The 16,062-nt window shown below is 39.3% G+C and overlaps 1 protein-coding gene and 1 non-coding gene across 3 annotated transcripts in view; one reads left to right on the top strand and one right to left on the bottom strand.

Moving 5' to 3' along the window:
* PHEX (phosphate regulating endopeptidase X-linked) overlaps window positions 1-16,062 on the bottom strand; it is a 241,879-nt gene that overhangs the window by 48,127 nt on the left and 177,690 nt on the right. For both annotated transcript variants that reach the window (XM_004450363.4, XM_071213373.1), the window contains exon 15: window positions 6,261-6,319. In XM_004450363.4, coding sequence (XP_004450420.1) covers window positions 6,261-6,319 — 59 coding nt within the window. The remainder of the gene's footprint in view (window positions 1-6,260; window positions 6,320-16,062) is intronic.
* On the top strand, window positions 3,514-3,620 carry LOC111762282 (U6 spliceosomal RNA). The gene has a single exon (XR_002795437.1). It is a non-coding gene; the product is annotated as a U6 spliceosomal RNA (small nuclear RNA).

Genomic DNA, 16,062 nt, shown 5'->3' with positions numbered 1-16,062 from the left:
ATAACTTCTCATATGGCAGATTTAAATTATTATTACTTCACACTACACTCTGTTTGAAGACACTGCTACCGAGCTTGACAAGGGTAGAAAAATAAGGAGCTTTAACCATCCTACAAAAAATCTAACATTGAAAGATGGCCACAAATCATAGTGTTTCACACAAAAAGGCATGGATTTGCAAACAAACCTACAGGTTTTTCTATTTTCCACTCAAATCTCTGCTGTGTACAGAAGTAGACTTAAGTAGCATAAATCAGAAAATAATGGGGACTAGAATGAAATTCTCATAAATCACGTTACTAAGTATAGTTACATCTTAGATGTGAAACCCAATTAAACAGATGGCCACATGCTGTCAGAATCAGCCCCTAATCAATAAAGATGTTCATTTAAGAAAATCACCTCAATTTTTCACTTCTTTGGTGAAGCAAAAAGAAGGCAGTTGGGGAGGGGGAAGTGGGAGAGTCCCAGGAAAGCCAGTGGGGAAATGTATAAGGAAAAATTCCACCTGTCTTAATATGCAGTTCAGAAAATCAGAACGGAGAGGGAGGGAAAAAAAGCCACCCAAAGGACTCCTTGTCATCTTGCCTGGGAATGTAATTTACAGTGAGAGCAAGCACTGGTCATTAGGAAAATAGAAACAGCTTGAATCTCTTAATTAAAATACTGCTTCAAATTGTTCATTCCCAAACCCCTCTGTCCACGAGCTTTCAAGAAACTACTGGGTTACCCTGAAATGGCTTTTTCCTCTGTAAACCTCTGATAGGATCAGCTTTTCTCAGGCAAGAAAAAGGCTGAGCAGGGGTCACCGTTGGAGGCAGAACTATTATTGGACATAATTAAGTCCCCAAAGGAGCAGTAAGCATTCACTGACATTTGAAAGTGAGTGTGGAAACACTGGCAAAGAGACAATCACATCACCTTTTCTTGCCTAAGAGCTGACCTATTACATTCTCTAGTTTGGTGAATATTAAGTCTACCAATGTCAGAGGTTGAAGAAAATGAGGAACAATGGAAATACTTTTGCACCTCGGAACACCCACCTTGGAAAACATTTGGTGTTATCTAGTCAAGTTGAATATTTGCATACTCTACAAGCCAGCAATTTCACTCCTAATTATATACCTCAAAACTTGTATCAGGAACATGTACAAGAATAGTACAGCAGCATTGCTCATGATAGCAAAAATTTGGGGAGGGGAATACACAGATTTGTTAACAGTAGAACAAATTTTTTAAAACCCTGGGGGTATAGTTACACGTTAGAATATTATACAGCAGTGAAAACAGAAAAAATGCTATGACAACGATGATGATGACAACAACTACATGCTACATGGATGAATCTTAAAAACAACATGTTGACTGAAAAAAACAGTTTCCTAAGATTTCATGCAGTATGACAATAGCCTGGTATTATTACGCTTTAAAAAAAGCAAAAAATAACAAACAATACATTGTTTAGGGATGCAGACATAAAATGGTTTAACACTTATTTTTTATAAAGCAAGAATGTAATAAACATAAAAATCAGAATAGTGGTTACCTCTGTGGTGAGGGATGAGGAGGGCCACAGATAGATGAAATGATATTGGTGATGCCCCAGTTCTCAGTTGAATGGTGGGTCCATAGGCATATATTTATTTTATATGTTTTCTTATAGACTATGACTTTATGTGTGCCAACATGTTATATATATTCTTTTGCATGTACCAAATGGTATGTAATATTTTCCTTTAAAATGGACAATCTAAACAATTTTCTATTGCTCAATAGAACAGTCCTTATAGTATACATTATTGTAATGTATAACATCATATTAAGATAAATATTATAAATATTAGTCATAATTCATATTTCAGCATAAGTTTCTATGCAACATGTACAGCTTCATTCTCAACCTAGAGCTTAGGATCTTAAGAAATCCAAGTGATTTTCACTTTAATAATGAATATTTATATAGTAAGGAGTTGCATTCAAAATAGTTAAAATATTTAGCAACTAATTTCATTAAATAAATTAATATAGTAATAAAAATTACCCCTATTGTCTTGTTTTCCTTCTGTTTACTGGTCACTCAGACAAAAAGTCCTGAAGAGACTTCCATTCCCCAAAGTGGCTGCATGAAGGAGACTCTAAGGGGTTGTGCCAGCTGGTGGTGAGCAGTCACAGCCTTAGGGTTGTCCACTCTGACAAGGAAGTCCTGTAGGAATGAAGCACCAGTGTGCAGGACCTCACCAAGACAGTGGCATCTGGGCAGAGATCTGAAGGACGTGGGAGTGTGAACCACTGAGACTACTTGGGGCAGTTTTCTAAGACAGAGAGAACTTGATGTAAAATGTCCTGAGGGGAGAGTGGGCTAGACATTCTAAAAAACATGAAAGGGGCCAGTGTAGCTGGAACAGAGTGAGAGAGGAGGACAGCAGTAGAAGGTGAAGGCAGAAATGACAGGCCTCTAGGTCCTGGTAAATAATTTCGAGCAAAGGAGTGATGTGATATGATTTTAAAACATCCTTAAATGGCTATGATATTATACCAAGAGCAGACTGAAGGGGAATAAGGATAGAAGCAGAGAGGCCAGGGAGAACATGATTACAATTCTCCAGGTGGGAGAGAGGTGGTAGCGCAGACAAGGGTAGTAAGTCTTTGTCGATTCCACCCCCTGCATTCAACAAACTATGGATTTGCGATTAAAACCCTGAGAGTAAGATTATCACCCAGCCTGGGAGTGAATATGGAGAACAGAGGATAAAGGACTGAGCCTTGGGGCATGCCACTGTTAAGAGGTAAGGGAGGGAAGCGGCTGTGGCCCAATCGATTGGGCTCCCGTCTACCATATGGGAGGCCCTGGGTTCACATGCCAGGGCCTCCTTGTGAGGGCAGGCTCGCCCACGCCCACAGAGAGCTGACAGCCCATGCCTGGAGAAACGACAGCCCGTGCCCACGCCCGTGGAGAGCTGATGGCCCGTGTCCACAGAGAGCTGACGGCCTGTGCCCACAGAGAGCTGGTGCAGCAAGATGACACAACAAAAGGGAGACAAGCTGACACAGAAGAACACATAGCAAATGGACACAGAGAGCAGACAATGGGGGGAGGGGGCAGGGGGAGAGAAATATTAAAATTCTTCCATGTTAATACTTGTTGCTCTTGGTCATTCATTTCTCATTGCTGTGTGGTATTTCTTGCTGTGAATGTGCCATATTTGATTCATTTTCCTGAGAGGGGACATTTAGGTTTTCCCCCTTTTTCTGCTATTATAAACAACCCCACCATGTGCATTCCATACAGGTCTCCTCTTTCCTTGTGGGAGAGTTCCCTAGGGCAGAGGCTCTCAAATGGTAGCGTATATTAGAATCACCTGCAGATCTTGTTCAAACAGATTTCTGAGCCCTACATCCCAAGTATGTGATCAATAGGTCTAGGGTAGGGCCTGAGAGCTTGCATTTCTGACAAGCTCTCAGGTAATAATGTTTCTATTGGTCCAAGACCCTTCCTTTAAGAATCACAGCACGGTGCTTGCTTCGGCAGCATGTATACTAAAATTGGAATGATACAGAGAAGAATGCCATGACGTCTACACAAGGATGACATGCAAATTCGGGAAGCAGTCCATATTTTTAAAGCACGTGAAAAAATGTTCAATATCATTAGCTATTAGGGAAATGCAAATCAAGACTACACTGAGATATCACTTCACACCTTATAGAATGGCCATTATTACAAAAACAGAAAATTTTAAGTGCTGGAGAGGATGTGGAGAAATGGGAACACTCCTTCATGGTTGGTGGGAATGCAGAATGGTGCCAGCCTCTGTGGAAGACAGTTTGGCAGTTCCTCAGAAACCAAATATAGAACCACCTTATGATACAACAATCCCATTACTAGGAATATATTCAGAAGAAGTGAAAGCAAGGATACGAACTGACATTTGCACACTGATGTTCATAGCAGCATTATTCACAATTGCTAAAATATGGAAACAACCCAAATGTCCATCAACCAATTAATGGATGAACAAAATGTGGTGGTAAATACATACTATGGAATACTATGTGGCTATAAAAAGAAATGAAATCAGGATACATATGACAACATGGATGAACCTTGAGGATATTATGTGGAGTGAAGTAAGGCAGACGCAGAAGGACAAATATTGTATGGTCTCACTAATATGAACTAAATACAAAGAACAAATGCATGGAGTTAAAACCTAGAGTATAGGTACCTAGGAGATAGGATAAGGGCTGAGAATGGGTACTGATGCTTAATATAGTAGAATTTTTAATAACGCTTATTGCAAATTTGTGGAAATGAATAAAATTGATGGTAATACATTACAGTGAGTCTAACTAACACTGCTGATTTATAAATGTGATTGTGGATATAATATTTCAATTGAAAGGAAACTAGAGAATGACCTAGGGATTGTAACAGTGATTTGGTGGTGGATGAAGATTATGGTTAATAGTATAAAAATGTTCTTCCTTCACAAGGTAATACATGGGAAATTTACAACTAATGTAACTTATGGATGATACTTAACAGTAATATTGTAATATTTTTGTGGCAATGGCAAAGAAGATGTATCAATTCTAAGGACAAGAGCAGGTACATGGGGCATGGGATTTTTCCTTTTGGAGTAGTTAGAATGTTGTAAAATTGACTGAGGTGATGACAGCACAGCTCTGTGATGAACATGAGAGCCACTGAGTGTACACTTTGAATGAATTGTACAAAGCATGGGACTGTATAATACAATGAATCCTGTGGTGGAAGATGGTCTGTACTTAACTAAACAAATATGAGAACATTCTCTCATGAACTATAACAAGTATATAATACTAATATAGGATGTCATTAACTGTGGGGGTTGGGGGGAAAATATACCAAATGTAAGATATTGACTGTAGTTATTTTAGTAATGTCTTTCTTAATTAAAGCTATTCTTTTTTTCTAAAGATTTATTTATTTCTCTCTCCTCCCCCCCACCCCAGTTGTCTGTTCTCTGTGTCCATTTGCTGCATGTTCTTCCTTTTGTCTGCTTCTGTTGTTGTCAGTGGCACGGGAATCTGTGTTTCTTTTTGTTGTGTCATCTTGCTGCGTCAACTCTCCATGTGCACAGCACCATTCCTGGCCAGGCTGCACTTTCTTTTGCACTGGGCAGCTCTCCTTACGGGGCGCACTCTTTGTGCGTGGGACTCCTCTACGTGGGGGACACCCCTGCGTGGCACGGCACTCCTTGCGCATCAGCACTACGCTTGGGCCAATTCCACACGGGTCAAGGAGGTACAGGGTTTGAATTGCGGATCTCCCATGTGGTAGATGGACACCCTATCCACTGGGCCAAGTTCGCTTCCCTATTAGTAATGTCTTGAAGATACTCTTTCATAGTTTCTAAAAATTGTTTCACAACAATGCAAGGTGTTAGTGGTGGAATAATGTATGGGGGTTCATGATGATGATGATATGCATATTTGTTATGTAAGTTCACAACTTATACTATACACTTGTTTATGGATGTTCATGTATGACCAATAAACTTCAATTTAAAAAAAGAATCACAGCACGAGGGTACATGCCAAGAGTGGAAATGATGGGACAAAAGGTGTCTAAACACACTATCAGCTTTTCTAGATGTTACCAATTTGCTCTGCAAAGTGGGTGGACCATTTTACATTTCCACCAGTGGTGAATACAGGTCCCTATCACCAACACTTGGTATTGTCAGGTTTTTAATTTTTGCCACTCTGATCTTTAATAATTTTGAAAATTTTATCATGGCATTTATAACTACATGAAGCCAATACAGACCTTACATTTTAGGGTTAGTTAGAACATTTCCAGATTTCTTTTCCACATACAGATAAGCCCCTCAATGTCTTCAATCTCCCAGTCACCTGCTTGTTTTTCCCATCAATTGTAGTAATAAACAAAATGGTATGGGTGAAATCAGTAAGCCCATCATGAGCAGAAAACAGAAGCTTGTTCCTTTTTATGTGTGGCTTCACTGGGGTTCTCTTTATGTAATTCATTTTTTTAAAACCAAGGGTGATATAAATTTTTTTAAAAAACTTATATGAGGTCAAGGGAATGAGGAACATGGGACAAATGGGTAGGGAAACTTAAACACCCTTCATCAACGTATCTGGTCACTGTTTTGGAAAAAAAACAATGCCCTATCCCTAATCATAATCACGGAAAAGTTCCTTCTATTTTGTACCACACTAACAAGGACACAAGAAACCTGGTAGGTACTCACGTATCTGGTTGGTGGATGCACTGTAGAAGGCATTAACGGTTGTTGGATTTGTAAACCACCTGTAATAAGAAAAACAAACGCCACAGAGCGATCATCATTGTACAGGCAGTAGGGCAGTAAGGACAAATACAATGCAGCTGGATTTATCAGAGGATAAGCATGGAACAATGGAGATGGGGGAGTGCAAGGATAAATTACCACCTCAGTTTAGGGCTATTACTCTGCCCAATGAACAGTTTCATCCTAAACTGAACATGGTTCAACGAGAATATATTAACACGCCTGGCTATTCACTGTTACTAACTTAATGGGGAAAAAATCAACCCCAGTGCTTCTGAAAGGGCTTTAATGAGAAATCCCAGAATCAATAGGGCTCTCCCCATGGATGGAGGTCCTGTTCAATGGATCAATGGGAGAGCTACAGTTCTACGCTGTATCATTTCCTTTGAAAAGTTGTGGATCGGTGACAACACACAGGTCCGTGTAAAGAGAGACGAATAAAGCACAACTGTGCTACCTAGAGGGGCTGCTTGCTCCAGTGGAAAGTTTACTGACTGATGCACCAAAAGATTTAATAACTGACCCTGCCTCTCTCGCTAACTAGTTGGGCTGTGTTATGGAACAATTGCCTACCTTCCTGGGATTCCATTTTAGCTATAAAATTAGGATACTGCATTGGGAGATCTCGGGAGTCCCTTCCAGCTGTGAAGCATCTACACCTCCATTCTAAATGTACAGATTACTGATATCAGGGGTTGGCAAATTTTTTCTGTAAAGAGTTAGATTGCAAATATTTTAGGATTTGCTAGTGAAGAGGAAAATGAAGGATATTATGTAGGTACTTTCTAACAAGAGAAAAATAAAATTTCCACAAATTTTTATTGATGAAAGTGAAAATATAATACTATTTGAGTACATTTTTTGTAATATAAGACTACTAATCAGAAAAATGGAATTATTTTTCTGGGGGGAGGGGATAGCATTTTGCCAAATAAGAGTTCGAAGTTAGTGTGCCCTCGCATCAAATTGACTGCAAATTTTTGTCTACAAAAACAATTCTTAGCTCACAGGCAGAAGGATGGATTTGGCCTGCAGGACTTAAGTTTGCCAAACCCTGACTTTGATAGTTGTGAGCTTCAGCCACTGCCCTTTACCACTTAAAACTAAGCAACTCCTCTTAAGCTAAGTTGAAGCCCAAAAAAACTTGTATAAATCCCTTTTCAGAACACTTTATTAATTTATCTCTAATAGAGTAATCATGTCAGACTAATAGACTAATTTATGTCAGACTCATATGAAAGTGGTAGGAAACCCAACGACTGATTCTGGTTTGTCCACCCATAACTTCTCCCCACCTTTGCAGAATTTTATGAATATGTCATCCTATTATCATCATCAGCCTGAGATACTATTCACTAAGCATTTATTGAGTCTTAAGCACTTTCCATTCATAGGTTTATTCCCCATAGATAGCATAAGAATTCTCAGCCCACTTCACACGGATAACAACACTGAGACCTAAAAGCACTATATGCTTTCATAAGGTCTGGTCGCCTGACTTCAGGGTCAATTCTCTTAAGAAATATACTATACTGGAGACATTACTAGAAATCAAGAAAGAGAATGCATCCTCTCTCATGAAAACTAAAACCTACACTCATTTCCATAAAATGTATATTCTTTTCCTTCATATTTAGGGATAGCATTTCAATAAGCCCTAATGTTTAACATTAACTTGCTGGCTGTCCTACTTTCCTGAGGAACCGAGTGGAAGGGAAAGCACTTTGATTGACCTAATGTTGTTCCCTGTGGTGGGCAGAATAATGATGCCCACCCCCTCCCTGGCAAAGATGTCCACTTCCTAATCCCTGGATCCTGTGAATGTGTTGCCGGACATGGCAAAAGTCACTTCACAGATGTAATGAAGGTTATGGACTTTAAAATAGGGAGCTTACTCTGGATTATCCTGGTGGGCCCAATCTAATCATGTGAGCCCTTAAAAGCACAGAGAACCTTCTCTGGCTGGAATCAGAGAGATGTAACAGAAGAGAAGCTACAAGAAGGCAACATCCAAGAGATTCCAGGTATAAGAAGAATGTGACACACCATTGCTAGCATTGAGATGCAGGGACCAGTGCAAGAACCAGAGAGAGGCCTCTAGGGAGCTAAAAGTGACCCCCAGCCAGAAGCCAGCAAGGAAATGGAGCCTGAAGCCCTGCCATCCCAAGGAACTAGGTTCTGCCAATAACCTAAATGAACTGAGGCAGATTCTTCCCAGAGCCTCCCAATGAAAGCCCAGCCAGTCGACACTTTGATTTCAGCCTTATGGAACCCAGAGCCAATAAACCAGCCAAGCCAAGCCAACCCAGACTTCTGACCTACAGAACTGTGAGATAATAAATTTGCATTGTCTTGAGCTGATACGTTTGTGGTAATTTGTTACAGTATCAATAGAAAATTAATACACTAGCCAAAGAACCCAGTATTTGTTCATCTGTTCTTTGCATCAAGAGGGGAGAATCTAGGTGCCTCTCAACTTAGCTTCTAAATAGCATTGAACAGAATCATAATATGTACAAAAGATTAGGTTTATTCCTAGAGCTTGTCCCTTCTCTTCTCTTCCTAACTCCCCTCCCTTTACAGCAAAGAATAAACTTTCAAAACATTAGGATGAGAGACACACAGGGAAAATGTTCCTAACTGCTGATGGGACAAAGACAAGGTGGATAAAACAAAGAAATCAAACAGCCAATCCCTGAAAGCTGACCCTGATGGACCTCAGAAGCGTCAGCAAGAATGACTAACATACTTTATTTCCAACACATGACCTTACCATTCCTGACAATTCAAGGCCTTGTCGACTCCAGGGCATGTTTGGAGTCTTGATTATTACCAAAGCTGATATGAGGTGGCTATAGCAGTAAATCCTACCAGTTGTTGATGCTTGCATTTCTTGATTAGTCAGTGCCTATGCCAAACCAGCTGGTAAATATCTTCTATCTCTCTCTTATTTAGCCCAATTTTATTATAGATTTAGTTTTACTATCCTCTAATGTAAGGCTTGAAAATGTGTTTGCAAAATGTTTTATTTACACTCCTCTCAATAAGAGGTAGAGTCTAAATTCTTCTCCCTAGACTAAGGGCCAGCCTTAGCCACTCACTTCTAAAGAATAAAATACAAGGGAAATGACAGAGCATGACTTCCATGGGTAGGCAATAAAAGGCAATATGACTTTCTCCCAGCTTTCTTTCGCACTCTTTGGAAACTGGCTCTTAGAAGTTTCTTGCTCAGTCAACATGTTACAAAGAAGCTCAGTATATGTGGTACAGCCACGTGTAGGGGTTCCTGCCAACAACCAGCATCTAGTGTTGCCAACAGCCAACACTAGACAGGTGAGAGAGATTATTCAAACCCCAGCCACTACCTGACTACAACTACATGAAAGAGCATGAGCAAGAACTGCCCCAGAACAATGAGAGACAAAAATAATTATTGTTGTTTTAATCCACTACATTTTGGGGGTAGTTTGATATGCAGCAATAGATAACTGGAACACTGAACAGTTGTGGCTGTCCACAAACATAGCCCTAATCAACAGGTTGAATTTTCCCAGAAAAAAAAAAGTGTTGCTTGCCCTGTACAATGATGTTTTTAATCTAAAATGGAATTCCTTTAAGTAGGGTATATAATCAGTTGTTCTCCACAGTCCACTACTCCCTATTGTTTTACACTTGTCTAAATCATACATTTGTTGACTGACTGGACCCTGAAAGCATCTGAGCTTGCACAGCTTATCTCTCAACAAGATTTTAAGTTCCTAATGGGCTAAAATTATTGTTCAAATGATATGAGTTCAACAGAAGACAGTTAAATCTATCAAAATGCATTTATACACAGAGTGTCATTCAAGTGCTTTAAATTCTTATATGTCTTCAGGGTGCTCCTACAGTCTGCATTTGGGGAAGGATTTAATGGATAGGGTAGGGAGAATTCTCATACAAACTTCAAATCTTAAAATACATGAGGAGGAAATTATACTGGACAAATTATACAAAGGGAATATAATTCCAAAACATAATAATTTGAAGGAGATGACACTGCTATCCTAATTTCTTTGGATCATATAAAATAGATACACATTAGGCTAAAGTTTTACAATTTAATTATCAATTTGTAAAGATAGTCTAGGGAATGTGGAATGGAAAAACCATAGGGTATTTATTGCTTTATTACTAATCTCCTGCAGATTGTATCATTCCAGTTCCGTGCAATAGACAATGCTTTTGTAAACAAAAATTCTGGGCAGGACCATTTTTGTACAGATATTTGATGTATTTTTAGATATTTTTCGAAAGACAGAAAAAGAGAATTCGGATATGTTTGGTCATGGGAGAATGAGAGTGAGTTAATAGGGAAGCTGGTTTAAAATCATTTCTGTCAAAGAAAAGGGGTCCTGAGGGAAAGAAATTTATTTTGATTCAAACTGAGCAGAGAAGTAAGTCCTCTATTTTTAAGCAAGCTGATGAAGTGACAATTCTGAGAACCGATCCTTAAATATGTACCTTCAGGGATGACCACCCAATTAATTTCACTCTTGCTGACATTTCCCATCGTGTTAGAAACATCTTCAATGCACATTAGTGCAGCTAAAATGGATTCCATGAGAATGAAAGATAAAAGGTATTTATCTCCTATATCCACAAAGAAGCAAATGTTACTTCAGGGCTTCATGGAGGGTTAAAGGGAATATAATCATGATCTGCTGTTCAAAGTAAACCGGTGTAGTGGAGCAACTCCAGAATCATCCCCACTCGATTAACTCAGGAATTTTCAGACATGGAAGATATCGATTAAAGTCAATGGGTATCATAAAGTTAAAATTCCCTACAATTCCTGAAAAGCATTAGCCAGCAATTTCCTTTGAAAAAAAAGAAACTTGACTGTCAAATCACTTTACTGTGCAAAGAGGACCTTAAATTTTTTTAATGTTGCTTTCTCTGAAAGAGACATGTACTTTGAGGAAACAAGGATTATAAGCATCGCACTGATTTTCATTCCTGAAAACCTTTTCCAGAAACCTTAACCAATTTATTAATACCATTGTGAAACAATATTTGTTTTCATTGACAGGAAAGAAACCCTTTGTGTAGCCCTCAAGTCAGCCGGCATTTTTCCAAGGCATGAATAAAATATTCAAAATAGTCATTCAATAGCCATTAGAATCTGACAGCCCATCAGTACTTTAGGATGATGTTAAAATGACACATTTAGGAGTTTTTCAATTAGTAACCCAGGTTTGGCTAAACACCCTAATGAACAATATCTGAAACTGAACAGTTAAAATATACAATGAATTGTAATCATAGCTAATCAAAACCTGACCAAACCTTGAGTTTTGTGTTTTTATTTGCAATGGCTATATTGGCCTTCCTCACCCAGTGGGATGAAGATTTTTTCATATAATCCTATAAGAAATATGTCAGTATAAAGGAATCCTACAGTTGTCCTCCAATTTGTGCCTTCTTCTTTCTTCCACTGTCTCTTAACTGAGTGACTCAGCTCTCACTTCTCCAAGGCAGGTTGGGAGCCACCCAATTCCTTGAGCATTTATCTGCATATGGCCAAGAATGTATCCCTAGCACATCTCTACTACACCTCTGAACACAATGCTTTCAGAAAAAAATGCAGGGAACCTATTTAGGCCACTATGGAGGTTTAATCCTTTCCTATGTGTGGCAGTTTGGTATTATGAATTCCAAAAATAGATACTAGATTGTGTTTGTAAACTGGTCCGTTCCTCTGGGCATATGAGATTCAGAGGTTTCACTTTTACTTTATTAAATCAAGATTAGGCTTTTATTTGACCACATCATTAGGGTGACTTGGTTTGAGAACCCTGCCCCTCTTTGTGAACGATATAAATGGATGCTCAATCAAAGACAGAAAGGTAAATAAATGGAGAAGGAGAACACAGAGAGTTTAGTTTTGGATGCTGGAGACCCGGGGAGAGAGCTGAGCTGTTAGCCAAAGAGTTTGCAGCTGAAGAAACCAGAGCCATGAACAGCTGAGAATGCCCGGGAAAAAAATGAGCCCTGGGGAGAGAGATGAGCCTTATGGCAGCCTACAGCTGAGATCGGAAGAAGCTGGGCCTATGGAGCCTTAGAAGGAAGAGGAAGGCTGAATCCTTGCAGAGACAGACAGCCATCTTGTTCCAACATGTGGCAACAGACTTTGGTGAGGGAAATAACTTACACTTTACAGCCGGGTAACTGTAAGCTTCTACCCCAAATAAAAACCCTTATAAAAGCCAACAGAATTCTGGTATTTTGCATCAACACCCCTTTGGCTGACTAATACACCATGGCTGTACATTTTGGGAGGATACAAGAAGAAATCAAGGTTAGAGATTCCTTCGTCCCTGAGGTCCAAAGAGTACAATATGGTATTCCTCAGAGGGAGAAAGAAACATAAGACAGAAAATAAACTGAGGAATAAGAAACAAAAACACAGCAGAAAATGATTTATCCCAAACACTAGAGAGTATATCTTAATCTCCAAAATAGAATTTAGTCCTCACTTAACAATGGCCTGACCATGGCAGGTTCTAAAAGAATCCTGTTAATTTTTATTAAATTACATTGGATATTATGTGGAATATGTCTTTATTTTGCATGTTGTCAGCACTGTCTGTAATGGCCACACATTTAAATACCAGAAAGCTTTGTGATTCAGCATGCTAAGCAAAAGGACGTGAGTTTCAATTCTTAAAATTTTCAGTAACTGGAAATTATACAGTTGGGAAGGAGACTGGGAAAAAGATAACCAAGATACTTTTACCAGGATTTCTCTTAACTAGCTGATAGCATGTTTCTAAAGACCCTAGAGCTTGATTTATTCATCTGTAGACTAAATTCATCAATCTTTCTCTGCTTTAAAATTATTTGTGTATCAGCAAAAAAAACCAATTTGCTATTTAAAATACTATCTGTTTTCTATGAGGAACAAATCCCATTAAAGAAAATCTCAGTCATCTGGCTGGGCATCTTATGGATTTTTGATATTCACATGTGATCCTTGAGCTGAGTTTGGAAGCAGAGGCTAGAGAGAACTAAATTGCTTTGTTAGTAGAGTATGATTAACTTGGGAGTTTGCAATGTGGAGGAGAAAGGTAAGGAAGAAGGGGAGAGAGGAGCCAGCCCATTTACAAGAGGCAGAGAGGCTATGAGAAGTGGTTCATCCAGTGAAAATCTCTGGTGGCCTAAAGGACTGGTACACACAGGAATATCTAACATTTGAATTTAAATTGTTTGCATTTTTGTAATATAGATCCCACCATCTCCCTAAATCTGCAGTAAAGTCAGGTGCAAACATAAATATATTAAGTAGTGGTGGGAGGGACCAGAATTCAAGGAAGGGGATGGAGTCCTATATCAGGGTCAGTTAAAGCAGAAGTGGGCAGTCTCTGTAGTAAGGTGGGCTGGCCCCAAAACTGCCAGCATTTCTAATATGGAGGAGCTCCTAAGAAGAGTCTGAAAATTCAGAAAAGAATGGTGAAATCTTTGAACTTTCCAAAAGCTGCAAGAAGAGTTTAAACTGATCTGAAGGAGATCTCAAAGGGCAGGATGATTTACACAGATGTGTCTACCATACTATGTGTTGATGGTCAAAGGGATATTAGAAATCATTTGCTGAAGTCCCAGGATTTGGGAGTCTAGTCTTAGAACCCTAAATCTAAAATGTCCATTGAATCATTTAGGTTGGGAATGAAACAGGATAGATGGCCTTGGAGATAACGTGATGAGATAACATGATGAGACAGTCCAGTAGAGGTCTTTAAACATTCCCAAAGAAGTTCTGAAGCCTTAGCTTTCTTCCTTTATGCTCCCTATTAGAATCAAGGATGAGTAGGGGAGTGATTTCGTTTCACTTTTTAAAGTCAATAATTTATCACTGACTTTGTGAGTGTGTGCTATAAGAAGGTCTGAAGGGCAGAGGGCACAGATGGCCAGAGGGGAGCCGTGGCTAAGAGGAAGAAGTGGTAATCGCAGCTTAAGCCAAAGTTGCTTGCAGGGGCCTATGGCTTCTAGAAGCCAGGACAGGGCAGAGGGTTAGAAAGGAGAGAATAACAAGAGACTCAGAGAGCATAAAAAGAACCAAAGATCTGGAAGCCAGAATATCAAGCCAAGGCTAAAAAGCAGGTCCTGGAAGCCAGGCTTCCAGATGTGATGGCATGAAGAGGTTGACACATACTTTACACAAAAATCAAGTATAAAACTGGACAAAATTTCCCACAAACCACTTTAGGGCTCTGGAAACTGACCAAAGGCAGATGACAAATTGAAAAGTATCTATTTATGAAAATAGCTAGAGCTTGGGAATAAGTAGTGCAGGAGTCTGTGGCCTTCTTGCCTGAGGCTATTCCCATCCCTCCCAGCTCAGTGAGAATTTGGTTTTATCAGGAGGGGGCTGAGTGGAAAACTCAGCAGCTTTACTTCCATAGGAGGTTATCTCAGTTGGAGGAGGGTGAAAACCTGCAGATTTGTCAGATAAAAGTAATGAACTTGGTAGAAAACAAATGGGGAAAACCTCCAGCTTTGCTAGCTAGCCTGAAGTTATGGTTCCTATTGGGTGAGTGATGGACCAGCCAGAAATTTGATAGGGAGATCCTGGAACTGAAAGAGCCATAGGAAGGGCAGCTAAGTTCTCCACATATCCCTGGCTGACTGGGAAAGAGAAATTAGGTACATGTGCAGGGATGAGCAGAGACAGCCCAGCAGAAAGTAAAAGCCAGGGCTAACTAAGAATCGGCTGCAACTTTGAATGTGCTCCCAGACCCACACAGATCAACTGGCAGTGGGTAGAAGCCCTGCAGACTCATGGTGTTTGAGCAACATCCCTGCCCTAAGGATTGGCTGAGCACTAAGTTATGCAGATACAAGGGCACCCACTAGGAAGCCAGGCTTAAAAATAAGAATTAAAAATCTGAGTAGAGACATCAGCAAGTACATTTGCAGAGCAGACTGATCCTGCAGTATAAGGCCGGGCAAGGTACCTTTTTAAAAAAAAATACTGCAGAAAAATAAATCAGGATTCAGAGTTGCTACAGTATATTATCTAAAATGTCCAGTTTTCAATTTTAAAAATTATAAGTTATGTAAAGAAACCTACATATTTTAAAAAGGCAATCAATAGAAACAGACTCTGAGTGGGCCCAGATGTTGGATTTGGCAGCAAAGTCTTAAAAGCAGCTGTTATAAGTTTGTTTGCAGAATCCAAATATAATAAGTACAAAGAATTAGAAGAAAATATGATGACAATGACTTCACAAATAATCAATATAGAGAAATGGGCAATACAGAGAAAAGGAAACTATTTTTAAGGAACCAAATGGAAAGTCTGCTGTTGAAAAGTACATTAATCAAAAAGAAAAATTCATTACTGGGGCTCAAGAGAAAATTTGAGATGGCAGAAGAAAAAAATAGTGAATGTGAGTATAGATTGATAGAAATTACCCAATCTAAAGAACAGAGAGAAAAAAATATTGGAGAAGTAGGTCACAGCAGGAAAAAAATTTCCGTTCCCAGAGGCCAAGAGCCTCAACAGGCAAAACAAAAAGTAATCGAAATCTGAGCTGAAGAATTACTCAATTGTAAGCCTTTTATTCATTTGGAGAGTGAGTATAATAGTACCTACACCTCACAGAATTGACGTGAGGATAAAATGAATTAAAACTTGTAAAGCACTTCAAACAGCATGTGTCTGGGCATGCTGGACACACATAGTAACTAGTTGCTTTATCAT

Source organism: Dasypus novemcinctus, chromosome X, assembly GCF_030445035.2.
Source record: "Dasypus novemcinctus isolate mDasNov1 chromosome X, mDasNov1.1.hap2, whole genome shotgun sequence".
Classification (NCBI taxonomy): Eukaryota; Metazoa; Chordata; class Mammalia; order Cingulata; family Dasypodidae; genus Dasypus; species Dasypus novemcinctus.
This window is presented reverse-complemented; position numbering and strand designations above follow the sequence as displayed.